The sequence below is a fragment of the Xenopus laevis genome, chromosome 7S (genome assembly GCF_017654675.1).
Source record: "Xenopus laevis strain J_2021 chromosome 7S, Xenopus_laevis_v10.1, whole genome shotgun sequence".
Classification (NCBI taxonomy): domain Eukaryota; kingdom Metazoa; phylum Chordata; class Amphibia; order Anura; family Pipidae; genus Xenopus; species Xenopus laevis.
Genome location: NC_054384.1, coordinates 7,728,623 through 7,752,383, shown reverse-complemented (window position 1 = coordinate 7,752,383; position 23,761 = coordinate 7,728,623). Strand labels below are relative to the sequence as shown.

General features: G+C 39.4%; 1 protein-coding gene across 3 annotated transcripts in view; it reads right to left on the bottom strand.

Annotated features, from left to right (window-relative positions):
- Positions 1–23,761, bottom strand: part of bicc1.S (BicC family RNA binding protein 1 S homeolog) — a 152,197-nt gene that overhangs the window by 46,860 nt on the left and 81,576 nt on the right. For all 3 annotated transcript variants that reach the window (XM_018226866.2, XM_018226867.2, NM_001088527.1), the window contains 1 exon segment: positions 21,805–21,874. In XM_018226866.2, the coding sequence (XP_018082355.1) occupies positions 21,805–21,874 (70 nt within the window).

Below are 23,761 nucleotides of genomic sequence, written 5' to 3'. Positions count from 1 at the left end.
GGTAGAAGTTCCGGGTGCGGGTATAGACGTGGGTCGCGGGTCGGGTATAGGTCAGGTACGGGTTCCAAAAAATGGACTTGCGTAGGACTCTACTACAAACATCTCCGAATTGGTCACTGGACCTCTGCCGTTAACTTTTACAGTAATTTGGCAGTTTTTAGATGGCGAATAGTAAAATTTTTGAAGGGCCAGAGTTTGAATCTCGAAAATGTATTTTTTTTTTTAAAAAAACAAAAACTTGAATCGAGTTTGGATAATTACCTAGTCGAATGACAGTTTTGACCATAAACAAAAAATTTTGAAAATTCTAATTTTCAATTTGACCCTTAATAAATCTGCCCCTTAATTCAAGGCCTGATAACTGACTTTTAAAGAATGCTCTTCATCTGCTGATTTCTACTGCAGTTTCCAAATTCTAGTGGTCCACATCAATAACATAATTCCCAGTATCCATCTGAGATGGAACATTAAGAAAATAGAAAGGGGCCGTGATAATTCTGTTTTCTGTTCCTCCAATCTGAATAGTATTTATAAAGAGTTTACAACCTCTGCTTCAGGATTCCCCAATTCAATATTTAATGTCACTAAATTGTTTTTTTTTTTTGCAGGCAGCAGAACGTGAAAAATACAGTTGTGTGACGACTTTAACCAGTTCTCCATTTTAAGGTTGCATGGATGGTTCTTGTTGATGAACTAGGATATGTAGTTCCCTGGAGTTATGGTTCTTTTATAACATGCTCAAACGCCTGATCTCGGGATTGTTAAGTAATGGTTCAGGGTCCAAAAATGAGTCATTGTCATCCACTTAAGTTAAACCTCGAAACCAAATGCTATTTCCCCCCCCACAATGTTGTTTTCATGTCTCACATGATTGCAACTGCAGTAAACCAATCCTGGTATATAAAAACTTAGGCAAGAATCTGGGTGCCTCCAACCCCAATTAAAAAAAAAATTACAGTCCATGGATTGCGTTAACAGGGCCCCATTGAGTGATGACAACAATCCAGATGTGTTTTTGGTGGATGTACACAAGAGGATTAACCCAAAACTGAAGATCTCAGGGAAGACACACATTTATTACAGTACACATAATATTATCCAGAGCAATTCTATTATTTACGCTTGGAGCAGTAAGTCTTCAAAGCCCTTTGCCGTCAACGACGCTAGTCTTGATGTTCCATTCAGGCTGGCGAATATGCGGCTTCCTGATGCGCAAGGATTGAATTTACTTTCTTGCTGACATAACATGTTTAGCTTGGAATGGCCAGATGGATTCATATACATGCAGCCATTGTCATGTGTGATGCATCTGTTTTCCATTAGGCTCCAGAAGTTATGTGCGTGGGTGCGAGTGTCTCATTCCAAACATTTATTTACTTTTTTCTCCAAGATCTGTTGTTCCTTACAGCTGTGATAAGGCCGCTATTTTTTATCCTTTTATTGCCAAAATTCTAGTGTGCAGCCTCACTATGATAGAAATTTTTATTTACATACATTTTTATTTAAAGCACATCCGAGAAGCATTCCAGAACAGCAACCACCATTCTAGAACACCATTAACTCCCCATTGATCATAACAATGCAGATGAGAGGACTGGCATACAGTAAGCATGATTTATGGGAAGGAAGCATTATATCCATACACATCATAAAGTACAGAAGGATTTCTAAACTGTCCACTTTGGCTAAGTTTTGCTACCAACAAAATCATTTCAGAAGCTGTTATTCACATCATAAAGACTCAACTTGTACAGCATGTGAGTCCATTTATGATCCCAACCCATCAGTTCAGAAACCCTGATATGAAGTTTCCCCAGTGGCTGCAGCAAGAACATATAAAGAACACCTCTTTCCGTCTCTCAGTTTCTGTGGTCTCAAAATTCGATTTGGTGATGCCTATAGATTTAATTATGCTGCTCATATATGCTCAATACTGATCCACACCAGCATGAAAGTAAAGTTGGTGGCACCATCTTTATTGGTACAAACCTCGACTCCAGACAGATGCAAGTAGGTTGTCACACTGAGCCTCTCGTCAAGCTGATGGCCATACCTGGGCGGCAAAATTGTTCAGCCCAGAGATCAGCTAGATCTTTTATAAAGAATTGGTTTAATGGCTCAGTTTGCCCAGAAATTGACTTGTTTCTCCTTACATACACATAGAAAAGTTATCTAGGACCCTCGATGTATTTGAGGGCCTAAGAGAAATCCCTCTTTCACAAAAAATTATTTTTGAGTTAGGACTATGGTTGCCATCTTTTTTGGAAAAAAATACCGGCCCTCCTGTCTATTTTGATCTTATCCCTATTAATTATCCCCATTTACCGGCCAGGCCGGTAAAATACTGGCCAGGTGGCAACCGTAGCTATGACTCGCAGATCTGAACGATAAATATAAATGCTTACGTAGTATAAGTAGTGATTGGTGAATCTGACCCGTTTCCCTTTGCCGGAAAACTTGCGAAACGCAGAAAATTAACAGAAATGCATTGAAGTCTATGGGAGACTAATTTTTGACGCACCACAAATTTTGTGGTGGGCATCATTTTCGTGGCAAAACTTGGCAAAAAATGTTGCTCATCACAAAGTATATAAGTACTAGATTACTATTATTTGTTCAATCAAAGCATTTTTTAAGAAATTCTGGCATTCAGCCAATCAGCTTTCCCTGCTAAATTTAATCTGGGGTGATTCAACACAACTTCCCGAGCATTTACCCTTACCATCAAGCACAGAATATTTTTCTCTGGTTATACCTTTGTTGAAACCGGTTATTTCAACTACTGATTGCATTGAGCACCTCTGGATGTCATAAGGTGTCACCATAGTTGACTTTCATTGCTACATATAATTCTGGTCTCACAGGCAAAAACCAGAGACCTGGATCTAATGGACGTGGGTGTGTCTGGCCGTACCCACATTCCACAACAACTATGACCCCAGTGGTGGGTAAGCAAATAATTCAGGTGACTGGGATATTATTGCAGGTGATGGGGTGAGGCAGAATTGACTCCGGGTGTCTTGACAAATCTGGAAAGCCATAGCTGCTGGAACTGGCATGAGTCGGCAACATTCATGCAAAGCAAATCATGTCAATTACTTTTTTCCCCTACATTAACCTTCCTAATAGTCACACTGAAATCAAGGCAAGGTCTTTAGCAGGTTGGTGTCATCCTCCAGCAAATTAAGTTAATTTTCCAAAACCATAGCCAGTTTTTAAAAAGAAATTAAATATAAATCAGTAAGTCAAAAAACTGGCGTTCCTACCCCTTCTGCTTAAAGAAATTTGTACAATGCTGCAAGTCCCTTCTGCTTCATTCACTAGTGTGAATATAATATATAATAATATAATATAATTCAGAAATTCTTACTTTTAAAATAAAAAAATCTTCAGCGAGGAAGACTAAACCTTAAAAATGGGAATTAATGTGTAAAAAGCACATTTTTTCAACGTCAGCAGGACTTGTAGGAAACATTCCCAGGTGATCCCATAAAAGTAGCTGCTACCTTAAAATAATCCGCTCAGCAATCAGCAGAGTCAAATGATAGACTTAAGAAAACCACACATTCTTGTTTTGCGCTGGCGAAACAACTGAATAAGCTTTCGAGAAGAAAGAATCGCAATTATTCATATGAAATGGCTAATTCAAGCTGTCTGTGTGTATTTTGGCAGCGGTTACTTGCCTTTATGCACGGTTTTACAGATGTGGCCAGTTTGCTGTACCTCTAGCCTCTGCTGGGATACGGAGGGATTACTGGTGATATTCCGAGCTGTACCATATTGAGCGTTATCTGGGGAGCCATGAATTGGACTCCATCTGTAGAAATACAGCTACAGTTGCATCATTTGGATGATGGGAACGGCAGAGATGAAACTGTCAGCTTTCACCATTGAAGGGGGGAAAGTTATGGGGAGAAAACGTTCACTTTTCTGAGCTGTGATAATTTGTGGAAAAACAAAAGCAGAAAAAAAATTGAGAACCTATAATATACCGTATATACTCGAGTATAAGCCGAGGAACCTAATTTTACCTCCAAAAACTGGGAAAGCGTATTGACTCGAGTATAAGCCTAGGGTGAGAAATGCAGCAGCTTCTGGTAAGTTTCAACCAAAAAATTTAGGGTTTCTGCTCCCATTGGAGGTGCCGGCGTCTAGTTTATGGATGCTGGTGAATATTCTTGGAGACTATTCTTGGACGCCGGTGACCGTTTTTGCGCTTGACCCGAGTATAAGCTGAGGTTTTTCAGCATATTTTGGGGGCTGAAAAACTGCGTTTATACTCTAGTATATACGGTATATGGACACGGCTTCAGCAGTGGATTCTAAGTAAATGTGAACAGAATTAAATTAATTATTTCGTCTAAAATGATTCCTGAATGTTTTTAATTTGCAATTTATTAAATTAATAAAGAAATAAACCGGTCTGCCGCCTTGCACTGTGTGAGAGACAAGAGAGCATCTGAACCGAGTGCCAATAAAAGACTGGCGGAAAAAAAAACCAGGGAATCTTCTTGTGGGCCCCTACTGTATGACAAATCGCCCTAGCTCTCTTATTTATACCATAGATCTATTTATCACCGATTCAATTAGTTACAATGCATAGAGTGGACCCTAGATGTCATGGTTCTCTGGTGGTTTCCAGCTTCTCTCTTTTCTCTTCAAGTGCTCCCAATTCTAGAGAAGTCAGGCCGAACACATGTTTAAGTGAGGAAGGGCACACACTTAGAACTTCCTGGCTCTCAAATAAAATTCTCAAAGGTTGGCAGTGACTTAGTAACTCTGCCCATGCTATTAACTCTCTATTCAGTGGATTATTGAAATGAGTCTGTTTCATGTATTCCCAAGAATGGGCTCATGCATCTTGGAAGAGCTTGCGATTACAGCAACATGCCCTGATTAAGTTCTGCATCACAAAATGAAACAAGAAAAAATAAGTAAAGCCTATTAACGACGTACACAAAGTGAATGGAGAAATATTAATCAGTATCTCCTTTAAAGGAGAAGTAAAACTTTAAAATAACAATGTAAAACTGATGAGGGGGCTATTCTGAGAACTTTTGAAATTTACATTCATTGTTTTCTTTTAATTCCAAGATATTAAGGGATACATGTACTGTTAATATGAATGAATTTTGTTACAACAGCGCCACCTTCTGGTCAGTTTCCCACCAGTCTGACCACTAAGTAGTCAAGGAAGTTGTCAGGAGAAAGAAAGAGGCTGCTCTGATGTTCTTCTGCTTAGGAAAACAATTAGAAACCTTTCTCACATCTTTCCTAAGCAGAAGAACATCAGAGCAGCCTCTTTTTTTTCCTGACAACTTCCTTGAGTGCAGTTTTTATATCTACCAGGAAGCGGTTATCTGGTTACCTTCCCATAGTTCTACTGATGGGCTGCTTGTGAAGTTCAGTGACTGAAGTTTATCAGAGCACAAGTCACATGACTGGGGACACCTGAGAAACAGACAATATGTCTAGCCCCGTGTGAGATCTCAAAATTAAATATAAGAAAATCTGTTTGCTCTTGAAAAATGGATTTCAGAGCAGAAGTCTGCTGGAGCAGCACTATTAAAGGGGTGGTTCACCTTTAAGGTAACTTTTAGTATGTTACAGAATGGGCAATTCTAAACAACTTTTCAATTGGTATTTTTATTATTTATTTTTTATAGTTTTATAATGATTTGCCTTTTTCTTCTGACTCTTTGCAGCTTTCAAATGGCATAGCTGACCCCTTATAATAAACAAATGTTCTTTAAGGCTACAAATGTATTGTTTTTGCTAATTTTTACTACTTATCTTTATATTCATTTATAGCCCAGTCTCTTATGCAAATAAATGCATGATTGCTACGGTAATTTGGACCCTAGCTTCCAGATTTACATGCTTAACATGCAAATGAAAGAGCCGCTGAATAAAAAGCTAAATAACTCAAAAACCTTAACTAATACAAAATGAAAACCAATTGCAAATTGATTCAGAATATCACTCTCTACATCATACTAAAAGTTATCTCAAAAGTGAACAACCCCTTTAACTGATGCATTTGCAAAATGTTTTCCCTTAAAGGTGGAATGTACTTAGCAGAGAAAGCAGCACAACTTCTTCCTTTCATATGAGTTAACGGTTATATATTTATAAAAGACAGATACCAGATTCCTAATTAAAGGTTGCTTAAGGAATTACTACTTCTTCCAATGTTATAGAAGGAGAAATACTGGAGCTATGTATAAAAAGTACACCAAAAAAAGTTGGGGTCAGGTGCTTCGTATACACGTCAAGTTGCATGCATTTCAAACATCTGAAAAAGGCAAGAAATTCCATGAAATAAACCTTTATCGATGTTACAAAACCTCCTTCAGCGGCTGCTTTAGCTCCCCTTTAATATGGACTGACACAGGCTGCTAATTTATTAACCAAAAATAAACAGAAAGTGACGCCAGGGGAGACTTTGCACGATTAGTGAAAATTAATTTGGTGCTCAGGCTTGAAAAGGAGGCAGCGCAGACACCAGCAGGACCCTTAAAGAATTTTAACCTCATCGTTAATCCTCTTACTTAGTATATTTATCCCGCTTGTTCTGTTGCCACGGAGACCACCATATTAAAAAGAAAAAAGTAAAATGCCAAAAATGTGAAAGCCCTTGCTGTGTAATAACAAAGTTAGAAGGACAATTTATATCTTGGGAACCGAAGACAAAGTGATTTTATATGACTAAGCTGACAAAAGAACACAGGACCAATAAACCTACAGCTCAGAATGCCTTTAGTCTTCACAATCAAGGTTGTATGCGACTCCTTAAAAGGTCGCCATGGTGAGGTCTACGCTTGCTTTAGGCATGCAAACGATGATCTGTGCAGATAAGGCCCCAGTCAAGAAGTTTGGCCAGTATTTTCACAGCTGTTGGTCCATCTTGTCATGCTCCAGTATGGTGACAGCCAACCAGGTGTATTAAGAGAGACTGTTGCAGGGAGAAGCCACGAGAATGACCATTGCCCCACAAAGTCCACAGATACCAAGTTGAAAGAAACCAAGAGTTATGAAAGAAGGGATCTAGTTGACTGGATTGGTAAACATAATCAGATGAGATCTCCGTAAAGCTGGGCACATTTGATATATGGATCAGTCCAATCTGGACCAATACTTGACCAGTGAAGCCAAATTGATTTGATTCTAACATTTGGTCCCAGGGGAAGGATCAGACCTTAATACAGACCTATGTAGACTTGCTAGTAGAAGGCAGAATCAATAGTCTGATGCAACAGGATCTTCTATCCCACTAGATAGCTCTCTGGTCAATGTCCAGCCAGGTATCTGTCATGCAGATCCCAATACATGGACCAATAAAATGCAGATTCCAGGAGGCAAATAGTCAATTTATATTGACCTGTGTACAGCCAGCTGAAAGTGGGTTTAGAAATAATAATCAAATGGATTGTGAGAGTAAAGCAGGTCATTCTTGGACTAATAACAGCTACCAACTTGACCCTACTAGATTGAGATGATCCAGACGATCTCCTGCCTGAGATATTTTCGGACAGATATTGATTGGGAAGATTTGAAAATCCAGCCAGATGAAGACCAACACAGAGTCGATACAGGTCTCTTACGATCTAATCATTGGTCAAACAATCATCAGTTCAGGCCAACAGTCCCCAATTGGTGGGTAGTAGTGATGGGCTCATCTGTCCCATTTCACTTTGCCAAAAAAACAGCGAAAATTTTGCAAAACACATTGAAGTCAATGGGCGTCCAAATAATTTTGACGAGTGCCAATTTTAACGCAAGCGACAATTTTTATAGCCAAGACCATTTTGTCCAAATGCATTAAAGTCATTGGGTGTCCAAACTATTTTGACACACGACAATTGTAATGCGCGCAACAATTTTTTTTTTTTTTTTTGCGTCGAATTTTGTGCTGGTAAATTTTCACCGCAGTTTCACAAACATTTGCAGGCTGCAAAATGTGTAATTCAATGCAAATCCATGCTGGCAAATACATTTGCCCATCACTAGTGGCTAGTAAAAATCCATGTATTATTATTAGATAATTAAGGTTCATAAAAGTCAACCATATTCCTATTATCCCTCTTATCCTTCTCCAACTAATCTCCCAGTTTGTCATTCAATCTATCAAACCACACAAAATAGACCAACTGCAAGCGGACTTTGAATATAATTTATAGCAAATATAATCAGACTAGCTGACAGTTCCTTTCTAGCACAGTGCTGCGTTAAAGTGTTTCAGTTCATTTCTGGTTCTAGAACGTTGAAGGTCAATCAACTGGTAATACAAATTGTTACTGTTAAATTAAGATGGGTGATTTTATTGGACATACTTAACCAAGACTAAATTGAAATTAACAAAGACTCTGACAAAGATACATCACTGAGAATGTGGAATTAGGAAGAAGTTAACAGATCAGCCAGGAAGTCTGCCATGATCATTCCCAAGAGGAAATAAATACTGAAGGATGCGGTGATTTCTGAAATGTAAGTGTTGGCTGTCGATTCAGTGAGAAGATTAAGCGATTAAACAAAGAGATGTGATACAGTATAGGCTGGTCGGGTTTTCCAACAGAACTCCAGACAGGATTATCCATTCACATGAAATGGAAAATTACCAGCAAGCACTCGGCTAAATACTCTTAAATGAATGTAATGTTCATGGGAGTGCAGTTCTACCAGGCTCAATCAGCTATGGAGACCTCCTTATGGAAATCTACCAGGCTAGTTCTGAAAAATAAACTGATGAATAATCCTCTTCATGTCAACTCTAACTTGCCAAATGATTAGAAATCTCATTATAATGGAGAATTGTAAATCACTCATTTAAGGGAAACTATCACGAAAATTTGAATATAATCTTCATCATAATGAAATAAGAAGTTTTCCAAATATAATCAATTGAACAATCTGTACTGTTTCTGAAATAATCAAGTTTATCTTCACTATTCCTCTCTCAGCATCTGTTTCTCTTCATTCTGTCTTCATTCAAGAGTTGGGTGTCAGATATTCATTGACAGTTAGATCACTATATCTTATAGGGGGGCTCCTTTTGCCTAGAAGATGTATTAGAGCTCACTCTATTAAAATCACCAGACATCATGTCTCTCTACATGTGGAATTTGTGCAAAAGGCAGTTATTTTGTTAGATTTTGTTTGTACTGGAATCAGTTTTTTGAGTGAGCTCAAATTCAGCTGCTTTATAATATTATATATATATATATATATATATATATATATATATATATATATATATATATATATTTATATATATATATATATATATATATTTAGCGATTGTCCACTGAATAGACATTTATCATTTCTAAGACCTGCGAGTGCGATCTCTCTCTCTCTCTCATAATATATAATAATATATTGATTTATTGATTTTGGTCACCACTGCTTTAGATCGATGGCAAAAATTGTAATGTAAATGTAACCCTTTCCTAACCAAACCTTGTAGAATTGGATCACTTATAAATCAATTAACCCTTTGCAATCCAGGGCCCCGAGCTCTCTTTGCATATGAATTATACTGGGATTTACAGGACAGTGTCTCCAACTAGTGAGCACTGAGGAAAATATAACACAGTAAACCAATATAACTTTATATAAAATTGAATGCAATAAATACAAATCACACAATTAACTCTGCCCTGGGGACCCTGTGTGGACGATCAACCCCTGGCTCAGCCTTTCAATGCCACAGTCCAACGCTCCACTCGGGATGGATAAATGAAGATTAACACAGTCCAGTTCAATTCCCTTCCCAAAGAGCTCTTATGTTCCCAGGTAGCGCTACCTGCCCCAAGGTACCTTTCCCTTTGGATTTGGTAGCTGCTCCCATGTTTTTTAAAGGAAGCTTAGGGGCTTTGAAAATAATACTCCTGAATGAGGATTTCCATATCTTCTGCCCCATGAGTCAGCTCTTCGGGGTGCCAGGCCACTTTAACTTCTTGAAATTGGATTATAACACATAAGGAGATTGTGCGAAACGTTGTGGCCACCAAGCCACAGATACATGGACTAAAACTGCAAGTCGGTCCAATAATACCTTTATTGAAATTGGGAAAAACAAAGACTATACATTTATCCTTCCATTTGACAAATCCGCTGGTTGCTAGTAACAGCTGCTCACTCAACATCTTTATTAGGAAATTACACTGTTCCATCAATGAAAGCTACAGTCCAGAAATGAAAGTCAGTGGCGTAACTACCAGGGGTGCAAAGGGTACAATCGCACCAGGCCCCACACCCCCTTGGGGCCCACTGGAGCCACAATAATGGTTATCACAGGAGGCTGGGCAGGGGGAGATATTACAGCTTGCATGATTCATAGGGGGGAGAGCCTAACAAGGGGGGCCCAGTGCACATGCTGTACCAGGGCCTACCGGTGTGTAGTTATGCCACTGTTGAAAGGTGGCACTGAATATGTTACACATCACATCTGGAAGGAATTCGTATAATCTCTGTTTGTAGTGTAGCTTTCTGCACCATGGAAAGCTCAAACAGGACCTTCTCACAGAGAGTATTGCTCTTAATGAACGCCACAGCGACAAGGATATGAAATGACTCAAATACATTTCTGCCCATACTGCAATGGACGTTTACGGTCCTCTTGACAGGCTATCCTGCCACTTTCATGTGTCAGTGGAAAGCAAGTGAACATTCCACTACTTTCTGGTCGTTAAATTGCTCTGGAAACGTGGCAAGAGTTTCTAAAGCATTAACCAAAAATAGCTGGATTTCTTTTCAGAAGCAAAGCTGCCAAGTTTTAAGCCACAGCATGGCCAACTGTCGTGGAAAATAAACAGAGCTTTGAAAATTTAAATTGAAAACCAAGTTGTTTTGCAGTGTAGGTGTCTAGAATAAGAGTGTTTAATCGGTTACTAAAGAAGAAGGCAGTCGTAATGCCCCAATTGTGGCCCATGTTACTGAACCAGTCACCAGCATGGAAGGTGGAAAATAAGGCTTCTCTTCTAAAACAAAGGATCAAGGGTTTACCAAATTTAGCAACCCAATCAGCTATTACCATTAACAGGTCTGGCAAAGTCACAATAATGAAAAAAGGGCAACTGATTGGTTGTTATGGGTTGCGACTAATAATGGCGAAATAATTCTGTATATTTTCATTCCAACCTCAAATCTTTCCATTTGACATTATTTCCACCCATTAGCATTATCTTCCAGTTGCATAGGAAGCGAAGAACTTCCCAAACATTCTAGCTGCGGCTTGAACTTCTGCTAAACTCTAGGAAACTGAAAGGAGCCGATTACTCTAATATAAATCAAAGATTGGGATTGAAACCTTTATTTAGCAGTTAAAATAGCACTGGATGAAGTATGGCTGATTTTTTTTAAAACCATGTTTTATCTTGACAAACTGCCATATTAGTACTTATCTTAGACATTCAGTCTTCCCTTTTTCTCCAGATTCCCTTCTACTGAATAAAAGTTGATGGGATCCAGAGGGCTCCATTAGGGTGTTTTTTAGCCCCCAACATTTGCTAGGGGTCTTTTACAGCTGAAAAGTATAGATAAAAGTAGAAAGGACATATATTGCAAAACATTTTTTAAAGACAGAGTTTGGCCCCAATGTAATGTATGTTATCCCTTCCCAGATGGGGCCCAAGGTTTCTTCATTGCCAGGGACTGGGCAATAACCCATGGCAACCAATCAGATTGTTGCATTCATAGTTCTACTTGCAGCTGGCTTTAAAAAGCTAATCGCGGATTGGTTGCTATGGGTAACTGCCCATGGGCAAATTTGCCCAGTGTTGATAAATGAGCCCCACTGTTTTATTATTACAAATAAAAAAACAAGTCAACCAAAAAATGGTCTGGTGGGCTCTAGGTAGCCTAGGACAGTAATGAATGGTTAAGAATGGAATGATAAAAAGAGAGCCTCCCTTATCTCTAAAAAATAAAAATAAAAATGCATAATGGAAAGCAATTTGGAATACTGTACAATGTGATATCACATGCAACAGATGTTATGGAATAATCTTCACTAGACCCTAATGTAAGGCTACAAGTCATGCAAGCAATTCAATGGAAAACTCCAAATCATCCTATAACTGCAAACAAAACACAAGAAAATGTTCTGTAAACAGCATAAGCTACAATGCCATACCTCCCAACTGTCCCGTTTTTCGAGGGACAGTCTCGTTTTTGACAGCTCAACTTGCTGTCCCGCTGTTTGCTACTGAAAAGTCCCGACTTTCTCTTTGATCTTCTGCACTGAACGGCCAGAAAAAGATACAAAGTGTCTAACTTAATTGGCTTTTGGAAGAGAGCCCAGAATAGATATGGAGATAAGCAGGTCTCTCGGGAGAACTTAGACTCAACAGTTTAAAAGGCAATTTGCCTTCATTAGCAAAACTGTAATAGCATAAAAAACACAGAAATCTGTTCAAACTTTCACAACCTGCCAAATTTTGTAAAATGGACATGGTAATTAGGGGGTGTGGCCAAAAATGGGTGTGGTCCAAACATTTTGCCCTGCTCCACCCACAGCAAAACATACAGGCTTCTCGTGAAAGGGACCTTAGCTTGTAAGCTCCACTGGAGCAGGGGCTGATGGGAATTTTGTAAAATCTCTGTAAAACACAACGGGGCCCATTTACTTAGTTGGAGTGAAGGAATAGAGGAAAAATAGTTTGAATTTCGAGTGGTCGAATATGGCTACTTCGACCTGCAACTACGATCTTCGAATCGAACTTAAAATCGTTCGACTATTCAACCATTCGATAGTCGAAGTACTGTCTCTCTAAAAATTTCTTCGACCCCCTAGTTCGCCACCTAAAACCTACCGAGGCCAATGTTAGCCTATGGAGAAGGTCCCCATAGGCTTCCGAACAATTTCCTGATCGAAAGAATATACTTCGATCGATGGATTAAAATTCTTCGATTTGTTCGATTCGAAGGATTTAATCGTTCGATCGAATGATTATTCGTTTGATCGTAGGAATAGTGCAAAATCCTTCGACTTCGAAGGATTTTACTTCGACGGTCGAATATCGAGGGTTAATTAACCCTCGATATTCGACCCTAGGTAAATGTGCCCCCTACATCAGCAATAAAGAAAGGATAATAATAATGTAATGCCCCCGAACAAAACAAAAGATGGAAAACTATAGAATCCCATAACACAGTGCAAACTGGAAATTACAATCTGGGCAGCCAATAAAGACATTTTTCTAAAACAACTGGTGCCAATATTGGAACAATTAGAAGGCGGGCCCAACTTTTTAGCGAGTCTCCGTACAAGAACGTCTCTTCCCCTCTTAGAACAATGGTTCTTTTCCAAACCACAGCAGGATCTGATTTCTAATGAACCATCTATTGGTTTTGGAAATACAGAGAACTTCCACATGTTTAATATCCAGATGACGGGAATTATTAACAAATTCACGATCAGCTAAATCTTTGCTTTATGGAGCTCACGCGTTCAGGAAAGTGTCACGCCAATAGCAGCCGCGAGGTCAAAAGGGATTATTGCAGTTATCATCCTGATGCTTTCCAGTCACGTTTACTGGAACATATAATAGCCAAGGACACAGTCAAATATTTAGGTTTTCATGAAGACTAGTTGGTTTTGGCACACTTCGCCTTTGCTATACTTTATATGTCAAACGCCTGTGGTTCTTGAATACATATAGTGTTGTGCTTAGCAACTCTAAGTACTCAACACCCAACATTGTTCTGTTTTTTGTTTCTACTTTGAAATTGCTTTTTATCTGAAGCATAAAATTAATTAAACAGATGGTTACAATGGCAGGGCATCATAAATAGTAATCAGGTTATTACACCTATAAAGCACTGACTTACAGGTTAATTAAACCTAATAATTTCAGTATGCAACCAATGACTAAGCGCCAATAGGCAGAAAATGTGTTATGTTATTTAAAACAATACTGTTAATGATATTCTAGACAACTACATATAGGGCTGTGCACCAAGGTGGAATTGAAGAGCAGAATTCATTGGGGTCAGAAAGCATAAGCCCTCTTCCATATCTACAGTATCTAAGATTTATATATATAAGTTTATATCCTCCTCATTAGACTAAATGTCCAGGATATATCGCAGCACTGCCAAATGGTGAAGAAAACACAAAGATACACAAAGATAATGAAAATACACTAATATGGTGTGTAACCCTATAAAGTTACGAGCACAAAGGTTCTTACACCAATACAAGCTCCGTACAATGTGTGTGTAGAGTTGGCACAGCCTGTTTTGATGGGCTGCACTCAGGGTAAAGAATATATATGGATGCAAATGAACCCTGGAATTAACACATGCAATTGTAAAACTGGAATCCTATGAAGAAAAACATTGGTTGGATCCATCATCATCCTCCTCTTTTGTCCATCGATGAATTAACTCTTCTTTCATAATTTTTCTCCGTTGATCGAGGTTTTTAATAGGTAAGCACATGGATCACACAAAAAAAGGAAATATTTTAGTGGGCAGGAGGCAAAGCTTTTATCAATTGGGGGGAGAGGAGCAGGAAGAGGAGCAGGAAGAGGAGGAGCAGGAAGAGGAGCAGGAAGAGGAGGAAGAAGAGGAGCAGGAAGAAGAGGAGCAGGAAGAAGAGGAGCAGGAAGAAGAGGAGCAGGAAGAAGAGGAGCAGGAAGAAGAGGAGGAGGAAGATGAAGAAGAGGAGGAGGAAGATGAAGGAGAGGAGGAGGAAGATGAAGAAGAGGAGGAGGAAGATGAAGAAGAGGAGGAGGAAGATGAAGAAGAGGAGGAGGAAGGGTGGTGGTGGTGCCGGGGTAAAAGTTTCTACTGCCTAATACATTTAACCTGAAATAATATGTTATTCTTACTGGTCAGTGAAACGAATATTATTGAACTGTTTCTAACTACTCACATGGAACATTGTTAAAAAAGTTACTGGGTAAAACCACACACGGTGAAGATTATGATTTTAAACAGATTTAGTCATTACCCCCAAGTAATACGGTATTGTTTTTACCCCTGTTGTGTGCTAGCGGCTGGTTATTACTCACAAAGTTGAATCCATATTACAAAGAAAAATAACTTTTGGGACTTCGAGACCCAGAGTAGCAGAAACAGTTCATCAAACTCCTGGCCAATAGGAGCAAGAAAGTTTCCAACAAGCCCAATTCCTCCTGCATGAGGTCTGCTAATCCACGTGCCTAATAGTGCTCCTTTGAGATGTATATAGCATTTTTGAAGGAAATGGTAGGTAGGTCTGGCTGGTGCCAACAATTGGGTTCACAGCCCATAATTCTAATGCAGAACTTGGGAAGAAGTTTGGTATTAGAATACCCAATAAAGAAAGCACTAAAACAAGAAAATGAGAAGGTAGGTGAAATTTTGAAGTGATGAACTAGGAAAATATCAAGACAGACCGTTTTGATTCAGTACAAATTACAAAGCTTATGGCTCCTCTAATGCCATGGGGAAAATAAACATTTGGTTGGCAGATTATTTTCTGCATACATGACATTTTCAATGCATAATGCCTTACAGAAGGTATTTATTACCGATAATAAATATCTACATGATTAAATAAGAATATGTGGGGCTTGTTCCCACAATAATATCCAAGGGCACACACTGTGCTTTAATGAAACAACTGTCTGAACTTTTCTGAATACTTTATGGCTTTAAAAACCAGTTTCTGAGATGAGAAAGCACGTTATTCCAAAAAGTCGGATTCACTGTCATTTTTGCGAAGCTCCTTGGACATGAGTTGCTGCCACTTATCAGAAGTCACAGTTTTTCTAACCATTACTCAAGGGAAATATTGAAACCCAGAGACAATTTTGTAGAACCCTTTAGTACAACTGTATAGTGAAAACCGGTCAAGGGCTCTACAGAGGGTCCCAATAGTCAATGAGAAGTGATTCAGAGAGCTTTCTTGCTACTTTAATTTTTGGGCCTCCTACCAACTTATTAAAGGTGTTCAAACTAATGGTAGAACATGTCCAAAGGCAACAAAGATGAAATATTCAGCATTTAATTATTTATCCAGCCGTATTATCACCAGCAACAAGAAAAGTTCATATATTGCATTCCACAGTGTACAAAGTAATTCCTGCAGTTCATATGTAAGGAAACAATGATGGGAACATCGTGTCCCAGTAGATACACACTAAATAGTGACTTGAACATATCACAATAGTACAGTATTGGTACAGTGAATGTATGTATATTATCAAAATAAGGAAACCAGTTGAGTAAACTAGAGGCAGCAAAGAAGCAACTGATCAAAAAGTCTGTATGGAAGACCATGTTTCCAGCATTGCAGGCCACATAACCTTTAGAAACAGAAACAACTTAAAGGGGAAGGAAACCTAGTCGGCGCAAACCCCCCAACCCCCCTCCCGTTTGTTGCCCACCCTCCCTCCTCCCCCCTGGCCTACTCGTCCCGCTGGGCAAATGCCCCTAACTTGTTACTTACCCTTCTGCGCAGGTCCAGTCCAGGGAGTTCACAGACGACATCTTCTTCCACGCGATCTTCCTGCTTTGAACGGCGCATGCGCAGTAGGATCATTTCGCCGGTACGATCTAATGCGCATGCGCGTGACTTTTGGCGCATGCGCAGTAGATCCGTACCGGCAAAATGATCCTACTGCGCATGCGCCAAAACGGCATTCACAGCAGGAAGAAGATCGCGAGGAAGAAGATGTCGTCGGTGAACTCCCTAGACTGGACCTGCGCAGAAGGGTAAGTAACAAGTTAGGGGCATTTGCCCAGCGGGACGGGTAGGCCAGGGGGGTAGGAAGGAGGGTGGGGCAACAAACGGGAGGGGGGGTGGGGGGTTTGCGCCGACTAGGTTTCCTTCCCCTTTAAGTATTCCAACAGTCATCAACATGGCTGAGCCAGCTGATCCAAATAGATTTTCCCAGGAACTACGGAATTCAAACGTTCACTGGAGGCTACACAAACAGAACACAAGTTGTGTTTCTATTTCTGATCAGTAAGGCCCCCGTATACGGGCCGATAAAAGATGCTGACAAACCGAGTCGGCAGCTTATTGGCCCATGCGTGGGACCCTGCGGTGGGCTTCCCCGATTGATATCTGGGCAAAAGTTGGGCAAATCTCGATCGGGCAGGTAAAAAATCCCGTTGGATCGCGGTCGCATCTGTCAGTTGATTTGGTCCCGCAATCCGACCGCCTGTATGGACGGCATTGTGATCCGATCGTTGGGCCCTAGGATCGGATCAGCCCGATATTGCCCACAGTGATGTGGGGAGAGATCCGCTCGTTTTGCAATCTCGCTGTGTATGGCAGCCTTAAATGTTACAATTGTATTGTAACTGCTGGCTTCTTGTAAAGAGATTATGATACAACGGGAGCAATGTTCCCTCTAATTCCTTCTCGGCTAGGTGCGCAAAAAAGATATTTTGTGCATACATTTTAAATTTGTGTGCACAGTTTTAAAAACTGTGTGCGCAAGTCAGAATAAATGCAGAATTTTGTGCTTTTACAGAAAAATCTTTGTACACACCATAAATTGTTGTGCGCTGGCTTCAAAATTTGTGCATGCGCTCAAGAGCACACAGCTTAGTGAACATTGAACGGAAAGGGTTGTGGGAAGAGATAAAGGAGGTTGCATTTAGCTAAAAGGTTGATAAAAAAAGGTTGAATCTAGGGATGCACCGAATCCACTATTTTGGATTCGAACCCCTGAATCCTTCGTGGAAGATTCGGCCGAATACCGAACCGAATCCGAACCCTAATTTGCATATGGTGGGAAGCGGAAAAATATTTTACTTCCTTGTTTTCTGACAAAAAGTAACACAATTTCCCTCCCTGCCCCTAATTTGCATATGCAAATTAGGGTTCGGATTCGGTTCGGCCTGGCAGAAGGATTCGGCCGAATCTGAATCATGCTGAAAAAGCCCGAATCCTGGCCGAATCCCGAACCGAATCCTGGATTCGGTGCATCCCTAGTTGAATCTAGCTAAAATGAGAAAATGGTGAACTAGGCAAGGCTAAAAAAAAATGCTGGGGGGTCGGAGTTTGATTCTAGCCAAAAAACTATCTTTCTGGGTACTGCTATTTCCTCCCACACCCCAAAAACACACAGTCAGGTTAACTGGCTCCTAGTTTGTGTGAATGTGACAGAGACTTGATTGTAAGCTCCACTGGGGCAGGGAAAGATGGGAATGATATAATCGTCTCTCTGTAATAGAGCTGTGGAATATGTAACAATAAAAGCTTCACAGAAGCTAAGGGTAAACAAAGGAAGAGGAAAATAATTATAAGTAACACTTATTTTTAACAGGATATCTTTTCCTTATACTAAATAAAACTCACAGTTATTATTTTTCCTGTTTGGCTCACATTAGCACCTGCTATGAATTCAAAGGTCATTGAAAAAAGGAAAACATTTAAGAAAAAAAGATTCCTGGCCGGAACAAACATTTAATAATAGAGCAAGGGGTGAGCGTGGGTGCGCTGGAGTCTTGTAAGAAGCCGACACTGATGTAACGCTCCTGGGATTCTGTGCACGAGTTATGAGGTGTCAGTGCAAAGAGAATTTGAGCAGAACTGGCAGACACCAGAACTATCCCGAAAAAGATATTATGTAAACCGTTATCTCCGCATCGTAAAGTGTGAAGGCCTACAGAGCCCTGCTGTAAAGCTGCAACTGACTCTGAAACAGTTGAAATAATCAACGACTAACAAACAATTCGAATTCTGTTGGAAAAAAATCACAGTTTGGCAAATTGGCCGCGTTATTAAAGGGATCCTGTTATCGGAAAACATGTTTTTTTCAAAACGCATCAGTTAATAGTGCTACTCCAGCAGAATTCTGCACTGAAATCCATTTCTCAAAAGAGCAAACTGATTTTTTTATATTCAATTTTGAAATCTGACATGGGGCTAGACATTTTGTCAATTTCCCAGCTGCCCCTGGTCATGTGACTTGTGCCTGCACTTTAGGAGAGAAATGCTTTCTGGCAGGCTGCTGTTTTTCCTTCTCAATGTAACTGAATGTGTCTCAGTGGGACATGGGTTTTTACTATTGAGTGTTGTTCTTAGATCTGCCAGGCAGCTGTTATCTTGTGTTAGGGAGCTGTTATCTGGTTACCTTCCCATTGTTCTTTTGTTTGGCTGCTGGGGGGGAAAGGGAGGGGGTGATATCACTCCAACTTGCAGTACAGCAGTAAAGAGTGATTGAAGTTTATCAGAGCACAAGTCACATGACTTGGGGCAGCTGGGAAATTGACAATATTTCTAGCCTCATGTCAGATTTCAAAATTGAATATAAAAAAAATCTGTTTGCTCTTTTGAGAAATGGATTTCAGTGCAGAATTCTGCTGGAGCAGCACTATTAACTGATTCATTTTGAAAAAAAATTGTTTTCTCATGACAGTATCCCTTTAAGGAGACAGAAAATATCGCAGAAAAATTACTTGCGTAAAAACTAATCGCTCCACTCTCTCAATGATTATTTCTTGCCTCCGCCATTACAATGCAGTTTTCTCCATTAAGCCATCGAAGAAATATTCTATTACATGCACAGCCTGTTGATGTTATTAAATAGCCAAGAAAATAAGGCACATTCACCATTAATAGCAAACAGAGTATGCTGAATTCATACGAAATGTAAGCAACAGATGTTTGGAAAGAACACATGCTGGAAGGATTTGAGAGAGTATTTAAAGGGCAATGATTATCACACATTGAAGGATGTTCATTATTGGAATTCTTGATTTAGCAGAATTTTTCTTGAATTACAGCAGACTTCATGAATATCAAATAAGCCTTAATAAACCATGTAAAGTACAATAACAAAGGCCACACGGGTCATTTGTTTGCCCCACTGTATAGAGTTGCAGTTCTCTCACTGGTTTATTATAAACTCTGCTATAGGGGCACCAAGTCTGAAGACCATTTAGGGTGAATACTGTGGAAAACGGTAATTTTATCTCCAACATGCACCTAAATGTTCAACTTGAGATGAAATATGGGGTGGGGGGAGAGAATCCGGTCAAAGGATGGACCTTCAAGAGGAACATCAACAGAAACCCTTAAAGAAAAGCACAAGGTAACGATTGGCCAAAAATTTAATTATGTCAATATATAAGTAACAGAAATATTATTACTTCCTGAAATTGCCTTGAGCTACTTTAGCTGAAAAGTGTCACATTTTACCAGTTTCATAGAATATTCGCTTTTTAAGCTTAGTTGAGGGTCATGCAGATCAAATCCAAACCAGAGAGAGGTCTTGCTGGGATATGAATTTGTGATCTCATCAGTAGCTACTCACGCTGCTCTTTAAAGGTTTAAGATAGCTTATATTATGTTATCGGATAGCCTATCCTAAACAACATTTCAATTGGTCTTTATTATTTATAGTTTTTTAATAATTTACTGATTCCTTCTGTCTCTTTTTAGCTTTCAAATAGGGGTGACTGACCCCAAATGTTCTGTAAGGCTACACATTTATAGTTATTGCTACTTTTTATTACTCCTCTTTCTATTCAGGCCTCTCCTATTCATATTCCAGTCTCTTATTTAAATCTGTGCATGGTTGTTAGGGTAATCTGATCGCTAGCAACCAGATTGCTGTAATTGCAAACTGGAGAGCTGCTTAAAGGGATACTGTCATTGGAAAATTTTTTTTTTCCAAAATGAATCGGTTAATAGTGCTGCTCCAGTAGAATTCTGCACTGAAATCCATTTCTCAAAAGAGCAAACAGGCTTTTTTATATTCAATTTTGAAATCTGACATGGGGCTAGACATTTTCTCAATCTCCCAGCAGCCCCTGGTCATGTGACTTGTGCTCTGATAAACTTCAATCACTCTTTACTGCTGTACTGCAAGTTGGAGTGAGATCACCCCCTCCCTTTCCCCCCCAGCAGCCAAACAAAAGAACAATAGGAAGGTAACCAGATAACAGCTCCCTAACACAAGATAACAGCTGCCTGGTAGATCTAAGAACAACACTCAATAGTAAAAACCCATGTCCCACTGAGACACATTCAGTTACATTGAGAAGGAAAAACAGCAGCCTGCCAGAAAGCATTTCTCTCCTAAAGTGCAGGCACAAGTCACATGACCAGGGGCAGCTGGGAAATTGACAAAATGTCTAGCCCCATGTCAGATTTCAAAATTGAATATAAAAAAGTCTGTTTGCTCTTTTGAGAAATGGATTTCAGTGCAGAATTCTGCTGGAGCAGCACTATTAACTGATGTGTTTTGATAAAAAACATGTTTTCCGATGACAGGATCCCTTTAATAAAAAGTTAAATAACTCAAAAACTACAAATAAGAAAAAATGAAAACCAATTGGAAATATTCTCAGAATATCACTATGTATCATACTCAAAGTTAATTTAAAGGTGAACAACCCCTTTTAAGGCTTAGTAAGTGAGCATCAACTCAAAGTGTATTCCATAAAGAAGAAACTCATTTGTTTCCAGAATGTTTGCTCTTTGGCATATAAACAGGTAGTAGTCAGTTGGCCCACATTGCTCATTTCAGAACCCGAATACTTCTCTAATGAAAGTGAGAATTCCATTTCAAAGAAACAACATGAAGAACTGAATTTGGACTACCAGAAGATAATTTAATTTATCAAGGTACAGGTTGGGCAAGACCTGACCAGCCTATAACTCTTGGACATAGAATGACAACAGCAGGCCAAAAAGATGCAAAGGGATGACTGAAGCATTTTTTTTTTTATCTGTAAGGCTGGATGTTTCCCTTGGGAAAATCTGATACATAAAGTACAATAAATTGCATGACTGCACCACAAGTATGGGATGATACTTGGCTTCCTCTGTAAAAACAATAATAAAAATACCTTTCTTTGACTTTGCCCCAATCTTCAGCTTGGACGGCCAAGCGATCTGCGTGTTTGTCTCTTCCATAATCTGTAGAGAAGAACAAGCGGTTAGTAATGGAATTGTTCCCTCGTGAGTAGAATTCAACACTCTGACCACTACAGCTTGGCTTGACCTCTGCTCAACAGTCTAGAAGCTCAATATGATACATGGTGTCCAATTCCCCTGTTGACAGGGATTTGTGAAGAGTAAAAGTAGACTTCCAAGGGGAAAGAAAACCAACATCTTTAATTTGAGTAATTGATGAGAACACAAAAACACAATCTTTGAAAGGATTAACGAGGCCTCTGTTACTAGACATTATTTTAACTTGGGTCACAGTGGTTCATTCCAGGTCAGTTTGACAAGTCCATCAGCTTCAGCCAAACCTCAGTTCCTCCAAGCAAACCTCTGGCAACGGGTTTCGTATTCGTATCAATGCCAATGTCACAAAAGAAGCTACCAAGTAATGTTTCTGAATATTACTGAATAGTAAGCAATACTATATGAACGTCTACACATTTTAAAAACTAAAAAAAAAAAAAATCTCTGTATAATTTATGTATAAAAATTTTGTTTCCATATCTCACAACAAGAAATTTGGCTGGCTGCTTCAGGATCAATCACCAGAGCCTGCCCCCTCTATACATTATGTGGTAAACCAGAAGCCAAAAATATTGAAGGAGGTGGGATATGGCTACACCACTCTTATTTAAATACTTCTGCCTTAGACTCCTTCAGGTCTGCTCCTGACCTCAAAGGAAAAATGCACCCCCACCCTTGAACTCATGAACTCTTCCAGTTGCACTTATGTAGAAAAGATGAATAAACGATCTAAAGTTCAAAAAAATATATATTGTTGATAAATATACCCGATTCCACAGATTATAACTGACCAAGGTACTTCGAACATGAACCCCAACTCAACCATTATTTCATTGGTATATGATGGATTGTGGGACTAGAAGATCTCTGGAAAGCAGAGGGGCATCAAGTCCCAGATTCAATCACTTGACAATAGAACCAGGTGTGGGAGGGGGTGCATAACACTGTGAGCCTAAGGGGGCACGGATATGGTCCCTGTGAGCACAAATAAGATACCTTGGCTTCCTTTCAATCTGTGGTTGTTTACATTCTTATGTTTTGTTTTCACACAAGCTCAACTGAATGAGTTGTCTGGGATTTTACAGAAATGTCAATTTTTAAAGATTCCAGCAGGTTTCCATTTGCTCCAAGTTACCACTGCATATTCCGTTAGTGTCCCTTTAACTAGAAAACATAACGAGAAGGTGCTTAGAAGTTACAGGGTTAGGCCGTGTGGGAGGACCATTGATAACATCCATCGGCAAGTGTTAATGACCCAAGCTGAGGCCAAAATACATTTTTTTGCTGGAGTTCATGCATTTATCTGGAATCACAGAGTGATAAGAAAATATATTATTTTACTTAGATAAAGCCAAAATTCCATTTGTTTCACCTGTCAGAGCATTGCACAATAAAGTCCCTATCTTAACACAGGAGAAATCAAATTACTGTTGCTCAGTATCATCTAAAATCATCTCTAAGATTCATTCAATGATATATGAAGCCGGGGGAAGGATGGAGCGGAGGTGTTGGTGCTGGAGAAAGAGGTTCCACCTAATAAATCATGGACATTCAAAAATTACCAATGCACCTGCCTCCCCCATTGATAGTCCAAAACATTTGCATGGCCAGCAGTATAAAATCCTTCAAAGATGCCAAAAATGTAATTTACTGTAATTGCAGTTTTATTCCTACCGTAGGTGGAGCCTTACTGATTTCATCCTTAAAGGAGCATATTCCGCCTTGTTCAAAATGAGTGCAATGAATTGGGTTTGTCGTGATCATACATTTTCCCTATTGTTTTAATCATGAACAGTCTACGATTTATATTATTTTTTGAGTTAAGGTGGCCAT